The sequence below is a fragment of the Platichthys flesus genome, chromosome 4, assembly GCF_949316205.1.
Source record: "Platichthys flesus chromosome 4, fPlaFle2.1, whole genome shotgun sequence".
Taxonomy (NCBI): domain Eukaryota; kingdom Metazoa; phylum Chordata; class Actinopteri; order Pleuronectiformes; family Pleuronectidae; genus Platichthys; species Platichthys flesus.
Genome location: NC_084948.1, coordinates 26647843 through 26662499, shown reverse-complemented (window position 1 = coordinate 26662499; position 14657 = coordinate 26647843). Strand labels below are relative to the sequence as shown.

General features: G+C 40.3%; 1 protein-coding gene across 1 annotated transcript; it reads right to left on the bottom strand.

Moving 5' to 3' along the window:
- Positions 1 to 1648: 1648 nt before the first annotated feature.
- sae1 (SUMO1 activating enzyme subunit 1) lies at positions 1649 to 14436 on the bottom strand. Its single transcript, XM_062386758.1, has 9 exons — positions 14236 to 14436; positions 13120 to 13231; positions 12460 to 12633; positions 9193 to 9338; positions 8933 to 9032; positions 8698 to 8803; positions 4545 to 4689; positions 4006 to 4075; positions 1649 to 1948 (listed from the first exon to the last, which is right to left on the bottom strand). Exons 1-9 carry the CDS (start codon positions 14334 to 14336, stop codon positions 1856 to 1858), a joined length of 1047 nt encoding a protein of 348 aa, XP_062242742.1. The 5' UTR covers positions 14337 to 14436; the 3' UTR covers positions 1649 to 1855.
- Between the last annotated feature and the right edge of the window lie 221 nt (positions 14437 to 14657).

The window sequence follows — 14657 nt, the reverse complement described above, 5'->3', positions numbered from 1 at the left end:
CCAACGCAGCAGGGGCACTAGGTTAGGATTTAACCAAGCGAGTGTGTCTGTGTGTGTGAGTTTGAGGACGAGAGAGAAGACATGAAGGAAAGAGGAGGAGGATGAGAAGAAAGAGGAGCGGGGGATGCAGAGAAAGAGATGAAGTGGAGTCAGCAGCAGTCCTGAGTTGCACTAAGAGTGTAATGAATGTGTGTGTTGGCAGATAATAGTGTAGGTTTAATTAAAGGGGCAGAATGAGCTTAAAAGGACGTTCCATAATTAATCTTACTTTTCAAAAATCCTTGGAAAATAGCCGTGGCTCTCGGTGCTGGTCTGCTTTCATTCAGAGCTCTGCAGCTGAAGTCCTCAATCAGCAGCAAACACTACAACACCAGAAACACACACCTGTGTTACTGGTGGATATATTATGTGTATCACCCTCGAGGCAGACTGGCCTTTTATTCCCTGTGTTCCCACCTTCACTGTCTAATTCTGCAGCAACAGCCAAACCATCACAGAGCCTTAATGGCGTGAAGTGGCCTCCTCCTCCAAGGTGTAATGGTTTCTTTCTTGGCACCAAACTAACACATCTGGGATCAACCAGCAAGTTTGTCATTATCTTGCTTGAGAACAAACAAACAAACAAACAAACAGTGGAGTTACATAAGATTAACTAACTTTTGTCATTATATGTTTTGACTTTTATGTTAAATAACAGAAAATCATTTGTTCTTCATTTAAATAAGCTTTTAACATCACATCTGTCTCACTATGATGCTGAAGACATTCACAGCAGGCGACTTGTTGTGTATCACTGGTTTTAGGTCAGTTCAGGAGACACCACTGACAGGTGACTGACATCAAACCGCATCAAAACAAAATTACATTCTCTTTCCATCTTAGAGACAGCTCTGCAGTTCAGGTTTGACGGGTTCCACCACCACGGCCACATCCCGACCCATGAGGCTCGGTTGTTGTGAGGATGGGATACAATAAATGCTTCTTCTTCAGGCTCATTTGAATGCCCACCCCCACTCTTTCCTGTAACTCTGCTGCGTGCAGCCATGTTTGGTTTGATGAGTCATATGTCAGACAGTGTGAGGTTCTTACCAAATACAGTCACACTAACCGATGACACCGTCTGTCCCCGTTAGATCCAACACACTGATCTGTTTTATTGCTCATTCTCAGCAGCACAAGTTTGATTTTATCACTTCTCCTTAAGGATTTAACATTTTTACAATGCATGATTTATGTCCTGTAAATATTAAAATGAAAGAACTCCCTCTGCAGAGTAGAGTGTATCAGCAGGACCTTGATACCGCAGCTCCACTCTGTGATCTCTAAGTTCGTTAATGGATTTCTTTCTAACCCTTACTGGAATACGAGATGAAGTTCAACAACTGTGCTTATCTTAACTACTTGAGTTTGTGAGTTAATTATTTCTAACTTGATAAGAAACTTTATCTTTTCATGATATATTTGTCTCCAAGGTTTAATTTTCTGAAAACATCATACTGATGCAAGAGTCCTAGATTTCACCAGTAACACTTGACTGCAGCAGAATAATTAGAGGCACAGTTTAGAGCTAACTACAAATGACCTGGATCATCATCACCATTCAGTGTAGGTAGTTTCCAAATATAAGAAACCTGAGACAGAATCATTTTACAAAACTGTGTTTTATTAGTAAATGTAAAAAAAATATCAGTTTTGCTCAGGAGAATTGATTAAATGACAAAATAAAGATGAAGCAACAGGTTGAATTTTATGACATGTGGAGCAAATACTGATATAAATAATCTGAGCAAACACACTGAGGAAAAGAGAAATTTGCTGTGTGTAAAACCGTCCTGTGCACTGGTTTGACTGGTGACTAGTTTGGTCCGAAGTAGTCAACCATGCCGTTGCCTTTACGACCATCGAAGAAGAAGAAGTTGCGGTGAGGTGCGTCTCTTTGGGAGAGAGCCTGAAGAGAAACACAAGAGAAAAGATAAACAACACTTTACAAAGCTCATTTTAAGGAACAATTAAAATCGTATTGTGACAATTTCCCATGAAGAAGTCGCAGTCTGTGTAATTAAAGGAGACATGACGAGTTCACCTCTAGTGGTGTGTAGCGTTATTTTATTTGCTGTAAAACTTCTGCAAAGTAAAAAGCCAGAGTCGGCAGTAAAAGCAGCTGAAGCTCCCGAGACGCCTCGTCAGAAGTCTGGACCACACTCCCAATCTGCATAATGCAGCCCAGCAGCCAGTCTGGCTCTTCACTAGGTCAGGCGAAGTGAGAGCAGAGGTGCACATTCCCTGAACGTGCTGGAGGACATATCCCAACAGAGTGGTCTGGCCAATCAGAGCAGACTGGGCTTCGTCAGGAGAGAAGAGACAGGAGCTAAAACCAAGTGTTTCAGAAAGAGGCTGAAGAGAGGAGCTGTTTTCTTCTCTTCAGGAGCAAATTGTTTCATTAATATGTGAAAATCCAGACATTAGATCCTTGAAGCCGGAGGACACCTCGCAGACTGTAAACACAGAGAGACCATGGTCGGCAAACACCTTCTCTCTGTGAAGCGACGGCGCTAACCACTGCACCACCATGTCGCCCCAAGGGAGTATTCAGAGAGAACCGTTTAATAAACACGTTTTCATTTGATCACGGCCGGCAGGTCCACACAGCGCCTCAGTGTGAGGGAGTGAAATCAGTCGGATTCACCTGGTGAGAGTTCAGCCAGCCAGTTGCAGAGGGTTTCATCATGATGTACGGATCGGCCTTGTGCCAATATAATGCAGACTGACTCAGAGCCGTCAGTCCCCCCCCGTCTACACACACTTACCCGAACTCCTCTGTTAACCTCAGTCTGAGGACACCACGCTTACAGAAATATGGTTTCTAATCCCAGCTATGATTTAGGTGAAATCTTATTCAGGTCATGCACAGAGAGAGTGAGAGAGAGCGAGAGAGAGAGAGATAGCGCGAGAGAGAGACAGAGAGAGAGAGAGAGAGAGACAGAGAGAGAGATAGAGAGAGAGAGAGATAGCAGCTCATTTCTCCACATTTGTGTGTTAAGAATATATATTAAATAATGATGATGTTTTCATCTGTGAGATGAATCCTAATGATTCTAACAAGCTCAGCTCCTCTACTTTGTCCCATCAGAGCACAGTAATGAACTTACACACAGAACTTTCCAATAATCTAATAACTTATTTTGGTTGAAACTCAATTTAAACTGGATGAAAAAATTAGATATGAAGGTTCTTGCATTCCTCAAGATCTTGTCAATTCATAAATTCATGGCGATACCACGAAGAACCCAGGCAGGGGACGACTAATGAGTCATCAGTGACTCAGTTCTCACTCAACTTAAAAAGGAATTATGCATGTTATTGCTCAGTTTGGATATTTCTATGAGGCTACACTTATCAGCCTGAGGGGGTTAACATACCACTGTGTATAAGGCAGGACGCAAAAATAATATTATTAGTGGTCTTTGTGCTCAAATATTTATTAATGGTGCTTTATTAATAATCCCCTATTTGTCATTGTTGGGTTCTTTCAACATGAACATACATATTTACATATATAAATATGTATCCATTTATATACACATCTTTTCCAACTCTCAGATAATGGGTCAGACTCTAAATTAAATCAGATACTGTACAGTGTGACTGTTCAGACGTTTGCTTCCAATGGATTTCCTTCATACGGTTCTATAATGATCTTTACTGTTACAGTATCAATGACTGTATTATGCTGCTCAGCTCAAGGACACTATAAACCATTTCTCCTATTGAGAGGCTGCTGCCAGAGCGTCACACTGCGTTTCACTGTGGTCACAGTTCAAATCCTTTCTACACAGAGCGAAGACGCTGCCGTTTTCTGGATCTGACCCAGAACCAGCTGAGTTGCCACCTGTCAGCTGACCGACTCACACAATGGACTGGTTTTCTTCATCATTTACTACAGCCCAGTGAAAATCATGACGTGTCAAAGACACACAAGACCCTTCCACGTGTTTACATGCTTACCTTGACAACTTCCTGTCCCAGGACCCCTCCCATCACAGCGCACACTGGAGACATCTCAGAGAAGCAGTAGCTGAGGACAAACAGTACAAGGAAACAGAGAGTTCAGAAAGTTACTCTTTGATGGATCATTTACAGAAATTCCATGGAGGGGTTGAATGTCTGAGGGAGAGCCTCCAGCCTTTCTCTGGAGTTCTGCATTTCATTCTTGTCAATGTCAATTTTAATTTAAATAGCACATTAAAACAACTTGTTTGACCAAAGTGCACAAAGTAAAAGATTCAACAAGAAAACAGCAACACCTTGTTCACAATAATATTAAATAAAATAACGATGGGATAGGGTTAGGGTTAGTCCACTCTGAAAGAAGGCCACAGAGAAGAGATGTGTTTTTAACAATAATTCTTTAAGGTACCGGGCGGCTGGTGTAAAGGCTTGATGCGTCTGATTATGAGCCTCGTTTGAGGCAAGTAAGAATTCCACATGAGACTAAACTTCCTTTATGAAATTAACAGCACGAGTCAATTAAAGCCGCTCTGTACCTGATGAAGTCATCGTTCAGGAGGTCACTGCTGACGGCCAAGGTCTCCAGGACATCATCACGGATCTGTCTCAGGAGCTGACTGTCCCCTGCAAAGGTCTGAGGGTCGGGGTCACGACCTTTGTCTGTGCGAAACTTCAACAGAACTGTGGAGATGGAGGAAGGCCAAAGAGGACAGAGGAGGAGAGGAGGAAACACGAGAAACAAGCGGCAGGAAAAACATTTCAGTTGAGAGGCTGGAAACTATTTTTCTAAAGCAATATTTTCCATATAATGTATTGCACTATTGTCATTTATATTTCATCACGCTGATTATCATCTTATGGAAAGACGCCAGCTCGTCTCAACTTCTGCTCACTTTAACACAAGATAAGAACCGAGTGTGGTTGCACCATCAACCATTTCATCCGATTAGACCCGTTTTGCCACATCAAATAAGAGCGTGCACAGAAGGAAGGAAGCAGTGATGCACCTGCACACGTTCAGTGAGAGAGAAAAATTTGAAATTAAAAATCAAAACTTTCTTTGTGATGAGCAAACGTCTCCAACGGTATCACCCAGATCTCACACATCAACACGTCGCCCCCGTATTTCCTGTTCGTCCATTAACTTAAACCACATGAGGAAGTCAAATCCTCCCACAGCCATTTCCACCACCCACACACACACATACACACACACACATGATGGCGATGAATCATTTTCAGACATGAGCTCTGCCCTTTATTTGAGAAACTTGGCTGGTAGAAAGTTGAGGGCACAAGTGGCGTCATGCTCAGGTCTGCACCAGGCAGGAAATCAAACTGAATTTCATTACAGAGTAGAGTATGGGCACAAGGACGGAGCAGCAATGGTTTCCCTGAACCTCATGAGGGTCAAATACAACGAAAAAAATTTTTGTTCCATATTTTATAACAATGTCTGTGCAGAGAGTGAGAGCAACTTTTTGTTGAAACTAGTAGAATGTGGGTTTCTTAAAGTGAGACCTGTTTATCAGTGGGCTTCATAATAAACTTTATTACCTCCACCAAGGAGGATTACAAAGTGAGACACGCCTTCATCCACAGCTGAACAACCAAACCAGGCTGGAGACAACACAGGGACACTGTGTACCCTGGTCAAGGGGCTGGGTCCATCTTACCCACCCAGTTCAACCCATAGATATATATATAAAGGCTAGATGTCTCGTCCGCGTTGCCGGCCAACAGAGTCGAACATCCGTACAGGGCGGCCATCTTGCGTCAGGTGGCTCGCTCACCCATAACATTGTGATGTAACGGTACGTACTTTTTAAATAACCATAACTCGTTCAATTTTCAACGATTTTTTAACGATATGGTTTTTTATAAACGTCAGAGATGTAGTTATGACACTGCATACTTATGAATATACATCAAAAATTATTTTTGGTTTATTTTCTCTAAAAAGTACATGTACCACTACCAACACAATTTTTTTAGATGGCCGCCATGTGCTGACGTTCGACCCTGTTGGCCGGAAACGCGGACGAGACATCTAGCCTTAAATATATATATATATCTATGGGCTCTCCCACCCATAACATTGTGTTGTTAGTGGTACATGCACTTTTAAAATAAAATAAAAATAATTCTTGATATATATTTGTAAAGGGAAGTCTTGTACCTATATAGCTCAATATTTGTGCAAATCCAAATTCTTTATCATTGTGCGATTGATTGCAATATTTTTGTAGATTTCTAAGAGAATAATTAAATAATTGGTGCACATCCAATAAAATCCAGATCTAGTGAATTTACATGTGGTTTCATAAGGAGACTGTTGGGCCTTAGCCGAACTTTGTGCTTTATAAATGCCATTTTAGTTTTTATATACTGTATTAAAAACAGGATTAGTTAGATTACTGGAATTTTATCCATATATTTATACACAAGAGCTCCCTCCTTCCATTGGTCACCGTCTCTGGTCAAATTGTGAATTTGATATAAGGAAACACACACACACTCTCTCACCACTAGTTCAAATCACTCGACTGTTCCTAGTGAGACAGGAAGCAGTTGTAACAGAGGATGAGCCACTTCCTCATCGGACGCCCAAAACAACAACTGGTAGCTCCAATTATAGAAACAGTGAAAGAACAACAACACTGCCAACTTTCTCATCTTCACCCAATGAAAAAGAAGAACTACACAATGTTTCCACGATGAGCCCGAAAAGCAAGAGGCTGAAAGCTGCAACGCGTGGGTTTCAGAGATAGTACTCATTTGACTGAAGCTCAACATCTGGAACCTGCTAAGAGGTTCAGAACAGAATGTGACTGCAAATGATGAGTGACTAAGAAACTGTCTGTTCAGAAAAAAAATGAACAAGACAGCCGCTGCCACACGTCTGCAGCAGTCCAATACTAGACTGGTAGAAAAAATTATTAATACCACACACTCATAGATGTTATTGTTGCCATTAAGATCCATGAACTATTCTCTGTGGAACAAACAAACACCTACTGTATCTTGTAATGTTAAAGAAAGTGAGAAACAATATCCCTGGATTCGCCCGATAATCGAATGGTTCTTTTTTGGCTCAAGTCCCATCATTCCACATAGTTTTGTGGAAATCCTGCTGATAAACCATGACCACCGATGGAAAGGGGGGGAAGATATATAATGTTTTAAATATCAGCTATTACGAAATGTTAGTTTAAAAAATCCTCAGCCTCAGTAAAAGTGAGCACAGCTTAAATGACGCCTTCATTCAGATTGTGAGAATAAGAGGACATGCACAAAAGATCTCAAGCTGAGAACCACACCTGTTGATATGCATCAGTGAGTCTTATAATTGTGCTTTAAGCTTTTATGTGAAGCAACTACTAAGGATTTTAATGAATCATCATCATGACGAGACTGAAATGACTCAGAATAGTTGAAGTGTCATCACGACTATTCATCATCACATCTTATTTCCTCCGTGTTCAAATTATACTCAGCTGTCCACAGCTCTAACATCATGACATTCTTAAAGATCCTTCTCACACTACGTGTCTTTAGTTTATGTTGCCTGGCCGCAGGGTCATGTATAAAATATCTATTTCATGTAACAATGTTTTAACCTTTAAATACTGAATGATTAATACAGAATGTTACTAATTTTATATATTATGTTCAAATATCTTACTAACGAGCAGAGAGAAAACTGTTCTGCTTCCATCTGAGACTTATGTATATTGTCAAAGCTGAATTTCATTTTCATTATTTACTGCATTTAACGTTGGAAAACTTTTCAGAATTTACTGAAACCATTTCCTGTTGTCATGGTCGTGTGTAGGTGGAGGTGTCTGCCTGTTCTCTGTTCTACGCCCTGTGCACATGACTGGCCATGGACGGCCTGTGATGGAAACTACATGCGGGAGAATAACAAGTCTTAGGAGAAGGTCATCAGACGCTGTGAATGAAAACAGGAAGTTTCCATTTAGATTAATTTAAAGGGTTGATAGTTCATAAACCTGTAAACAATATTTGTTTTTCATTAAATTGCTGAAATAATGTAGTAAATTTAAAATACAAATTTGCTTATTGTCTAGACGGAGATTGATGTTCAACAAATAACTGCCAACACACGTCCAGTGACAGCTGATCTGAAGCCAGTCATTTTGCATGTTTATTGTGTGTTTCAGTCTCAGTGTCGAGTTCCCACACATTTTCAGTTTCAAATTTCTGCAGTTTTTTTTTAGGCCTTTCGGGATTATTTCTGAAATCTGATCAGCCCTCTTCTTTATGGAAATTATATTTGTCTCCTGCCTCCCACACAGAAAGTCAGAAGACGTATATACTTATATGAAAAACAGCAACTGAAGATTATTGCCATTGTCATGCTTTGTCAATTCAAAGCATCAAATTAGTCAAGAATTAAACAATTTTCAACCGGCAACTTCTGAGTTGCAACGTTTGATAATATTTTAATCTATTAAACTGTACTGACTAAAGTTTTCAATAAACCTATTAAATGTTTAAGATGTAAATAATAAAACAATTACCATCAGCATTTACTAGTTTACAGTCTTAAAGGTCTGACAAATGTTTAAAAAATACAGGGTTTTTAATTTATAATGACATTTCGAACGTACAGTCACTAAACCATTTGTATTTCTACAGGTTTTATAAACTGAAGATTCTAATTACCATGAAGAAGGAAGTAGTCCACTGGTGTTCGCTTCAAACCGGTTTTAGCCTTCTCACTCGTCCAATCAACCTCCAGAGCCTCCTTCAGCGTGCAGAAGCTGGACGTCTGATTGGTTGGATATTGAAATTAAAATAAATAAAGTAATTTTTAGGACAAACATGAAGCAGTCTTTGTAGACAACATTTCTTTGGTTAGTAGATAAAAAGAGCTGAGACAGAGAAGTGGTTTTCATACCTTCTTCACCAGGGTGGTCTCGTTGGGGTCGACTTTGCTTTTCTTTGCCTCCGGGCCGTCGTTGGAGTCTTTGGTGGGTTTCACCATCTTAGGTTTCTCCCTAAAGAGAGAGACCGTGAAGAGCAGAGGTGTTTTACAGCAAATAAAAGTTTGTTCAGAAAACCAAGCTCATTTTGTTTTAGTACAGCGTGTTCACGTACTGTAGTGTACTGGAACGGTCACATGGGTAAAAGTGTTAAATCCACAGTTTGGAAACTTACTCGACGTAGCTGTGCTCCTTTCCAAGGTTGCAGAACATGTAACCGTAGTAACCGTAGACGTCACCACAGAAGACCTTGATTTTGCGCTGAGAACAGAGCTGGTCGACCCGCACCATCAGGTCCCTGGAGCAGCCGGTCAGACATACCTGAGGGACACAAAGAGTTGAAGGTTAGTAGACTTTCTTCTTTAGAAATAAGTGGCACGCAGAGTTTGAGTGTTTGTGCTGCACTTCTTCAGAGAATTCCAACCTGGAGGTTACGAGACAAAGTAAACCAAGGCTTAACAAAACATAGCTGTGATCCAGAGTTGTGTGTTAATCTATCTGGTACCTTCACCAAGGACGTTGTGTTTTTCCCGTTGAGTGTTTGTCAGTAGAAGTACACAACACTTCTGTAAAGACTTCCATGAAACTTGGTGGAAGGATGGAACTTGGGTCAAGAAAGAACCAGATGCACACAAAGGGTGAATATCTAGGACTCCTTCACCACTTTCTTTAACATTGTGGGTCAGTCATATTGAAGGTAAAGGGCCTGCTGGGCCTGGGCAGAGGTATGAGCTCTACTGAGTGTCGTTCAAGTAAAAGGGACGTATCAGACACCTGAACACTTTCTAATGTGCCAAATAACTCGAGATACATTTGTAAAACAGAAAGAAGAAGCTTCCTGTGTGTTTCATTAAATGATTGAATCCTTCACCATACGTGCAGAGATGCATGTTTGTTTACCCTTCTGAAACTTCAATCTCTAAAAATGAAAATGTGGGAAACTGAACTCCCACTGGGCGGCTCTGCTGGGCGCCTTCTGCACCTCCAGCACCCTGCCGCTTTGTTTTTCTGCTGTTACTCACTAATTTCCATTCTTATTAACATAATTTTAAAACTGCATTCAATAACAGAAACCTCAAATTAAATTGTCCATCTCCTGCCTTATCCACAAGAGACAGACAGATATTCCTGCTGAAAATTAGCTGCACACAGAAAAAACAAATTAATCTGCATCTTTCAGCCTCTCTCAAGGACAACAACACAACCGAACAGTGGCTGGTTGGCTGACAAACTGAGAAACGCCTACAGCCGCAACTGAACAACCCAACAAGGCTGGAGACCACACAGGGACACCGTGTACCCTGGTCAAATCAGGGTGGATTGGAGTACTGTATGTCTGTAAACAACTGACCAGGGGGCTGGGTCCATCTTATCCGACCGACCCAGTCCAACCCACCCAAAAACAGCCTCAGCTCACTGATAAGACTGATGCTGTCTGTTCAGAGCACAGCAGCAGAGCCCAGAGTCATGGACCAGCGAGGCCAAACACATTGAATGGTTTTCACAGCCTTGAGAAAACAGATAATCATCATTTGCTTTTCAACATCTGAACAGCATATAAAGTCAAAATCCAATTCAATCGGACATTTAAAACAATCACAGCTTCATTTTGACACAAAGAACTAAAGCAGGAAGGATCCACCTGCAAGATCACCGCTTATTTCCTTCTTATGATAAGCAACCAGGACTTTACCAAGAGCATCTACCCCTTATAGAACCACATATAGATTCACTAGATCCAGGTTTTTATTGGGATCTGAACCAGAGAACATACACAGACATTGTCGTAGGCTATTGTCTGGGAAATCACAGAAAATGTAGAATAATGTCAAGTGAAAAAAAATCTGGATCCACACCAACATTTAATGGGTTCTTCCCTGGGTCCGGCCCCCCCACAACATCTCATGGAATTAAGTTGGGAAGTTAAGTGTTTTTGTTTTTGCTCATCTCACCAGGTGAGTGGAGATAAAACAAATTTATAAAAACGTTTTGGGTTGTTCAGACATAAAGAAAAAATAAATAACTGCAGAAAATATATATTTTAAAAATTGTACTGTAAACAGACAAAGAGGGTGAACGACAGTGTAAGCAGGCAGTCAGCTGCATTCTGCATATACCAGATGGACAGTGTGCTTTTCTATTGTATTCCTTCTTCAGTAATTAGGCCACTTGTATGAAATCTGTGACCACACTCCAAACACTCTCCTTTAATCATCCTCCATCTTCCCGCTGAGACACAGACACATCCCTGGAAACACATAAGAGTGGTTTTTTTTTTTCTTCTCTCTCTCTCTACCTTTTTCAATTATCCCACTTTCTCTTCTCTGACCATCTCTTCCTCCCTCGCTTTGTCCTCAATCTCATCCTGTCCTCACTTCACACTATTATACTGATATCTTCTTCTTCGTCTTCTCCCCCTCCCACTCTCCCCCCCTCCCTCTTGCTGACCCTCTCTTAGCACCCCCAGGGGGACGAAAGCTGCCAACAATTCAGACACAACAGGAGGGGGAAAAAATCGTAAAAAAAATTCTTCTGATGATGTTTAAACACATTTTTCCCTTCAGCAGTTGTATGTGTGGCCTTATAACTGCCTGTGGAAATGAATGTTAATTAATGCTGAAGTAACTTTTTACCTTGAAAAAAACATTACCCACTTACACATCATATATGCTGCTTATCCTTGGGGGAGTTCATACATTTTTCATTATAGTACATTGCGTTTACAGTTTTCAGACAATGTCCCCTTCTTATTATTTGTTATGCTGGAGTCTAATGCTTGAATAAATTTTCAATCTACACTCAATGGCCCATAAAGTGTGTTCTGATTTTATTTTTGTATTATTTACAAGAGAAAAACCCAGACACGAGTATAAACGTTGATTGGGGATTTTCTCCCCTGCTTCTCTGCAGATCCTGTGAAGCTGTGTCAGGTGGGAAAGGGACTGTTGGTGAACATTCAGGTCTCCGAGAACTTTGATTGGGTTCCAGGCTTTGGCTGGTCCACTCACAGACCATCATACAGTTGTCATGAAGCCACTCCTAAGACCTGTCAGCAACTATGCTCATTGTGTATTTAATACTATTCTATATATAAATATCTTGTTTTTCCAGTTATGGCAAAATACAGTTGTATCCATTCCACTGCTACAATCCTACTTGATAGAAATCAGTCTGATGTTTCTCTCAAAAAATGGATATATGGGCAACAGGCGACATCTAGCGGCCACTTTGAGTGCTAAACGGCTGGGTGGTAAACAAACATTTTTTGTGTTGAAACTGCATTTTTTCAAGATCTGATTTCCAGAAAATACACATTTGGACTTCTTTACTGCTCAAATCATTCAAATAGGTTATACATTATCCCATTTGAATTTATATTTCATGATGTGCAGCTGTCCTTCAGTTATACAGTGTTGTTGACTGTATGTTTAACTTTACTCACTGTATCAAACTCCAGAAAGAAGTCATCTGGTTTGTCTTCCACTCTGCCTGGGTCGGCATGGACTTTCACCATTGGGTTGAGGTTCTGTGCTCGTTCAAGAGAGGCCTCAGCCCGATTCTCACCCTGAGCTGTCACCGGGACCAGAAACTGAGCTCGACATGTCTCCTCTGACACCTGATTAACACACAAATAAAGAATATATGGAATGGTGTTGTTTAATTTCCTCTGAGACCCTCACTTAGCCATTGGTAGAGCCATAGTTTATTTAAATAGAATATTTCAAAACCATGAAATATACAAATTATATTAAAAAACTGAATTAAAATAAATTAAAGGCAATAAAACACTAAATATCACAAAGGTTTGAGTTAAAATACTTTCCAAATAATTATCAATACTTTTCAGCTAAACAATACCAGATAGGGCAAAGACCTGCATGCTTTGGATTAAAAGGCATCTTCAAAACTATATAAAGCCAGAAATAAGCCGTTTTTACAATGGATACAGAGTAAATATAACAGGTTTCCTTGCCACAGGCACCCTCTCCTGGACATCTGTAACACTGCAGTTTTCAGCTGCCACATAATGCACTCTACTCCTTGTCAATAAATAATAATAATATCAGATGCTTAGTGGATAGCAAACAAAAGGAGTACGAACCTTTTCATGATCCAACATGGTGAGACTCTTAACTCCAGCGAGAATGAGGTTTTTGGCCACTTCAGCCCCGAGACCACCTAAACCTGCCAGGAGCACACGAGAGCCTCGCAACCTGCAACCACAAGAAACACATGCGCTCTAACTATTTAGTTCACTCCTCTTTATTTCAACTGAATTTCTCTCTCTCCCTCTCTGAGAAACAAGTTCAGCAACACACAGGTAAACCAAACTGCTGCTATTAGGAACATCAAAGACTTCGGTGTATATATTGGGTTAGGAAGTTTTGTTTATATATATATTGCAATCTGACACTGTTCACTGTCTTGCATATTGCACTTCACTTTTTATATCTTTTATCTATTATATATATTTTATTTAGATATGTGTATTTCTAAATAAATGTTACTTTTTTTAAATATTAGAAAAAGGGAGTCAATAAGAAGTAAATAGTGAGTAAATATATATTGTTTCTTTTTATTGCTTTTCTTATGTGTGTTGTATTTACTGTGTTTTTATGATTTTATGTTTCTATGTTCATTGTATGCACCACTAACCAGAGACAATTCCTTGTAAACCTACTTGGCAATAAATACTTTCTTATTCTGGTAAAGGAAATGTCATAACCACATGTAGATTCAAGGTGCTCAAACATACGAAATACAGTTTTAAACAATTGTCAAGCAACTTAAAATAAATTAAAAAAAGTAGTTCTGAGATTTACAAACTAAGTAAAAGGATACATCTGAAAAAAATTAAGTAAATTGAAATAAGTTGATGTAGTAAAATAATACTAAACAATTGACAGAACTGAAAGTAGAATAAAACACAGTGGTATGGCGGAATGGTTAAATGCAGGCGTGAATGAATGAGAACAGGGACCCCGGACTGTTGTGTAGCAGACACCAGTGTTGACAAAGAAAAGACCATAAACAAACTGGACATGGATCATTTCAACTGTTACTCCTCAAACCGCAGGATCCAATGATCATGTAAATAACAACTACCGGCAAATTCAAACACGGGTCAGTCAGACACTTAGAACCGGGGCAGCGACTGTGCGACAAGCCAAACCCTCCGCTGCACTGGTTAGCTTTAAGGCTAAGTGAGCTAACCGACCTCGTCTGAGCATCCAGGCCCCAAAGTCGGATCTGACGGTCGTACTGGGCCGCCTCCTCCTCGGTGATGACCGGGTCCTCCTTCTCGATAGTATCGATCATGTCGATTCACTCTAAACACGAGAATATCCGTGAAATAATGATCGAATTGTTCCGGCGCTGTTGTCGTTGTTTCAAATGTAGCGATGGTCCCGCTGAATGGGCGCTGGGTGATGACGTCACCAAACGAAACAAAAGAAGTGGGGCTGCAACTTTAAATAATTTTTAAATATTTTTTAGATTAATCGCCACTAAGCCCATCGGTGCAACCTTCAGAAACACGAATCATGGCGTCATTGGATGTCTATGTTCTCTAGCCTCGTACATTTCCCCCTCGTGTTGGGTTTTTAACAGACATACTATTCATTTATTACTACAGCATAT

Coding starts and splice junctions, on each gene's coding strand:
- sae1 (XM_062386758.1), bottom strand. CDS start 14,336: ATGATCGATACTATCGAGAAGGAGGACCCGGTCATCACCGAGGAGGAG. Junction 9,033..9,192: donor AAGGAGCACAGCTACGTCGA/GTAAGTTTCCAA, acceptor CTCTCTCTTTAG/GGAGAAACCTAAGATGGTGA. Junction 4,076..4,544: donor CTGAACGATGACTTCATCAG/GTACAGAGCGGC, acceptor GTTTGTCCTCAG/CTACTGCTTCTCTGAGATGT.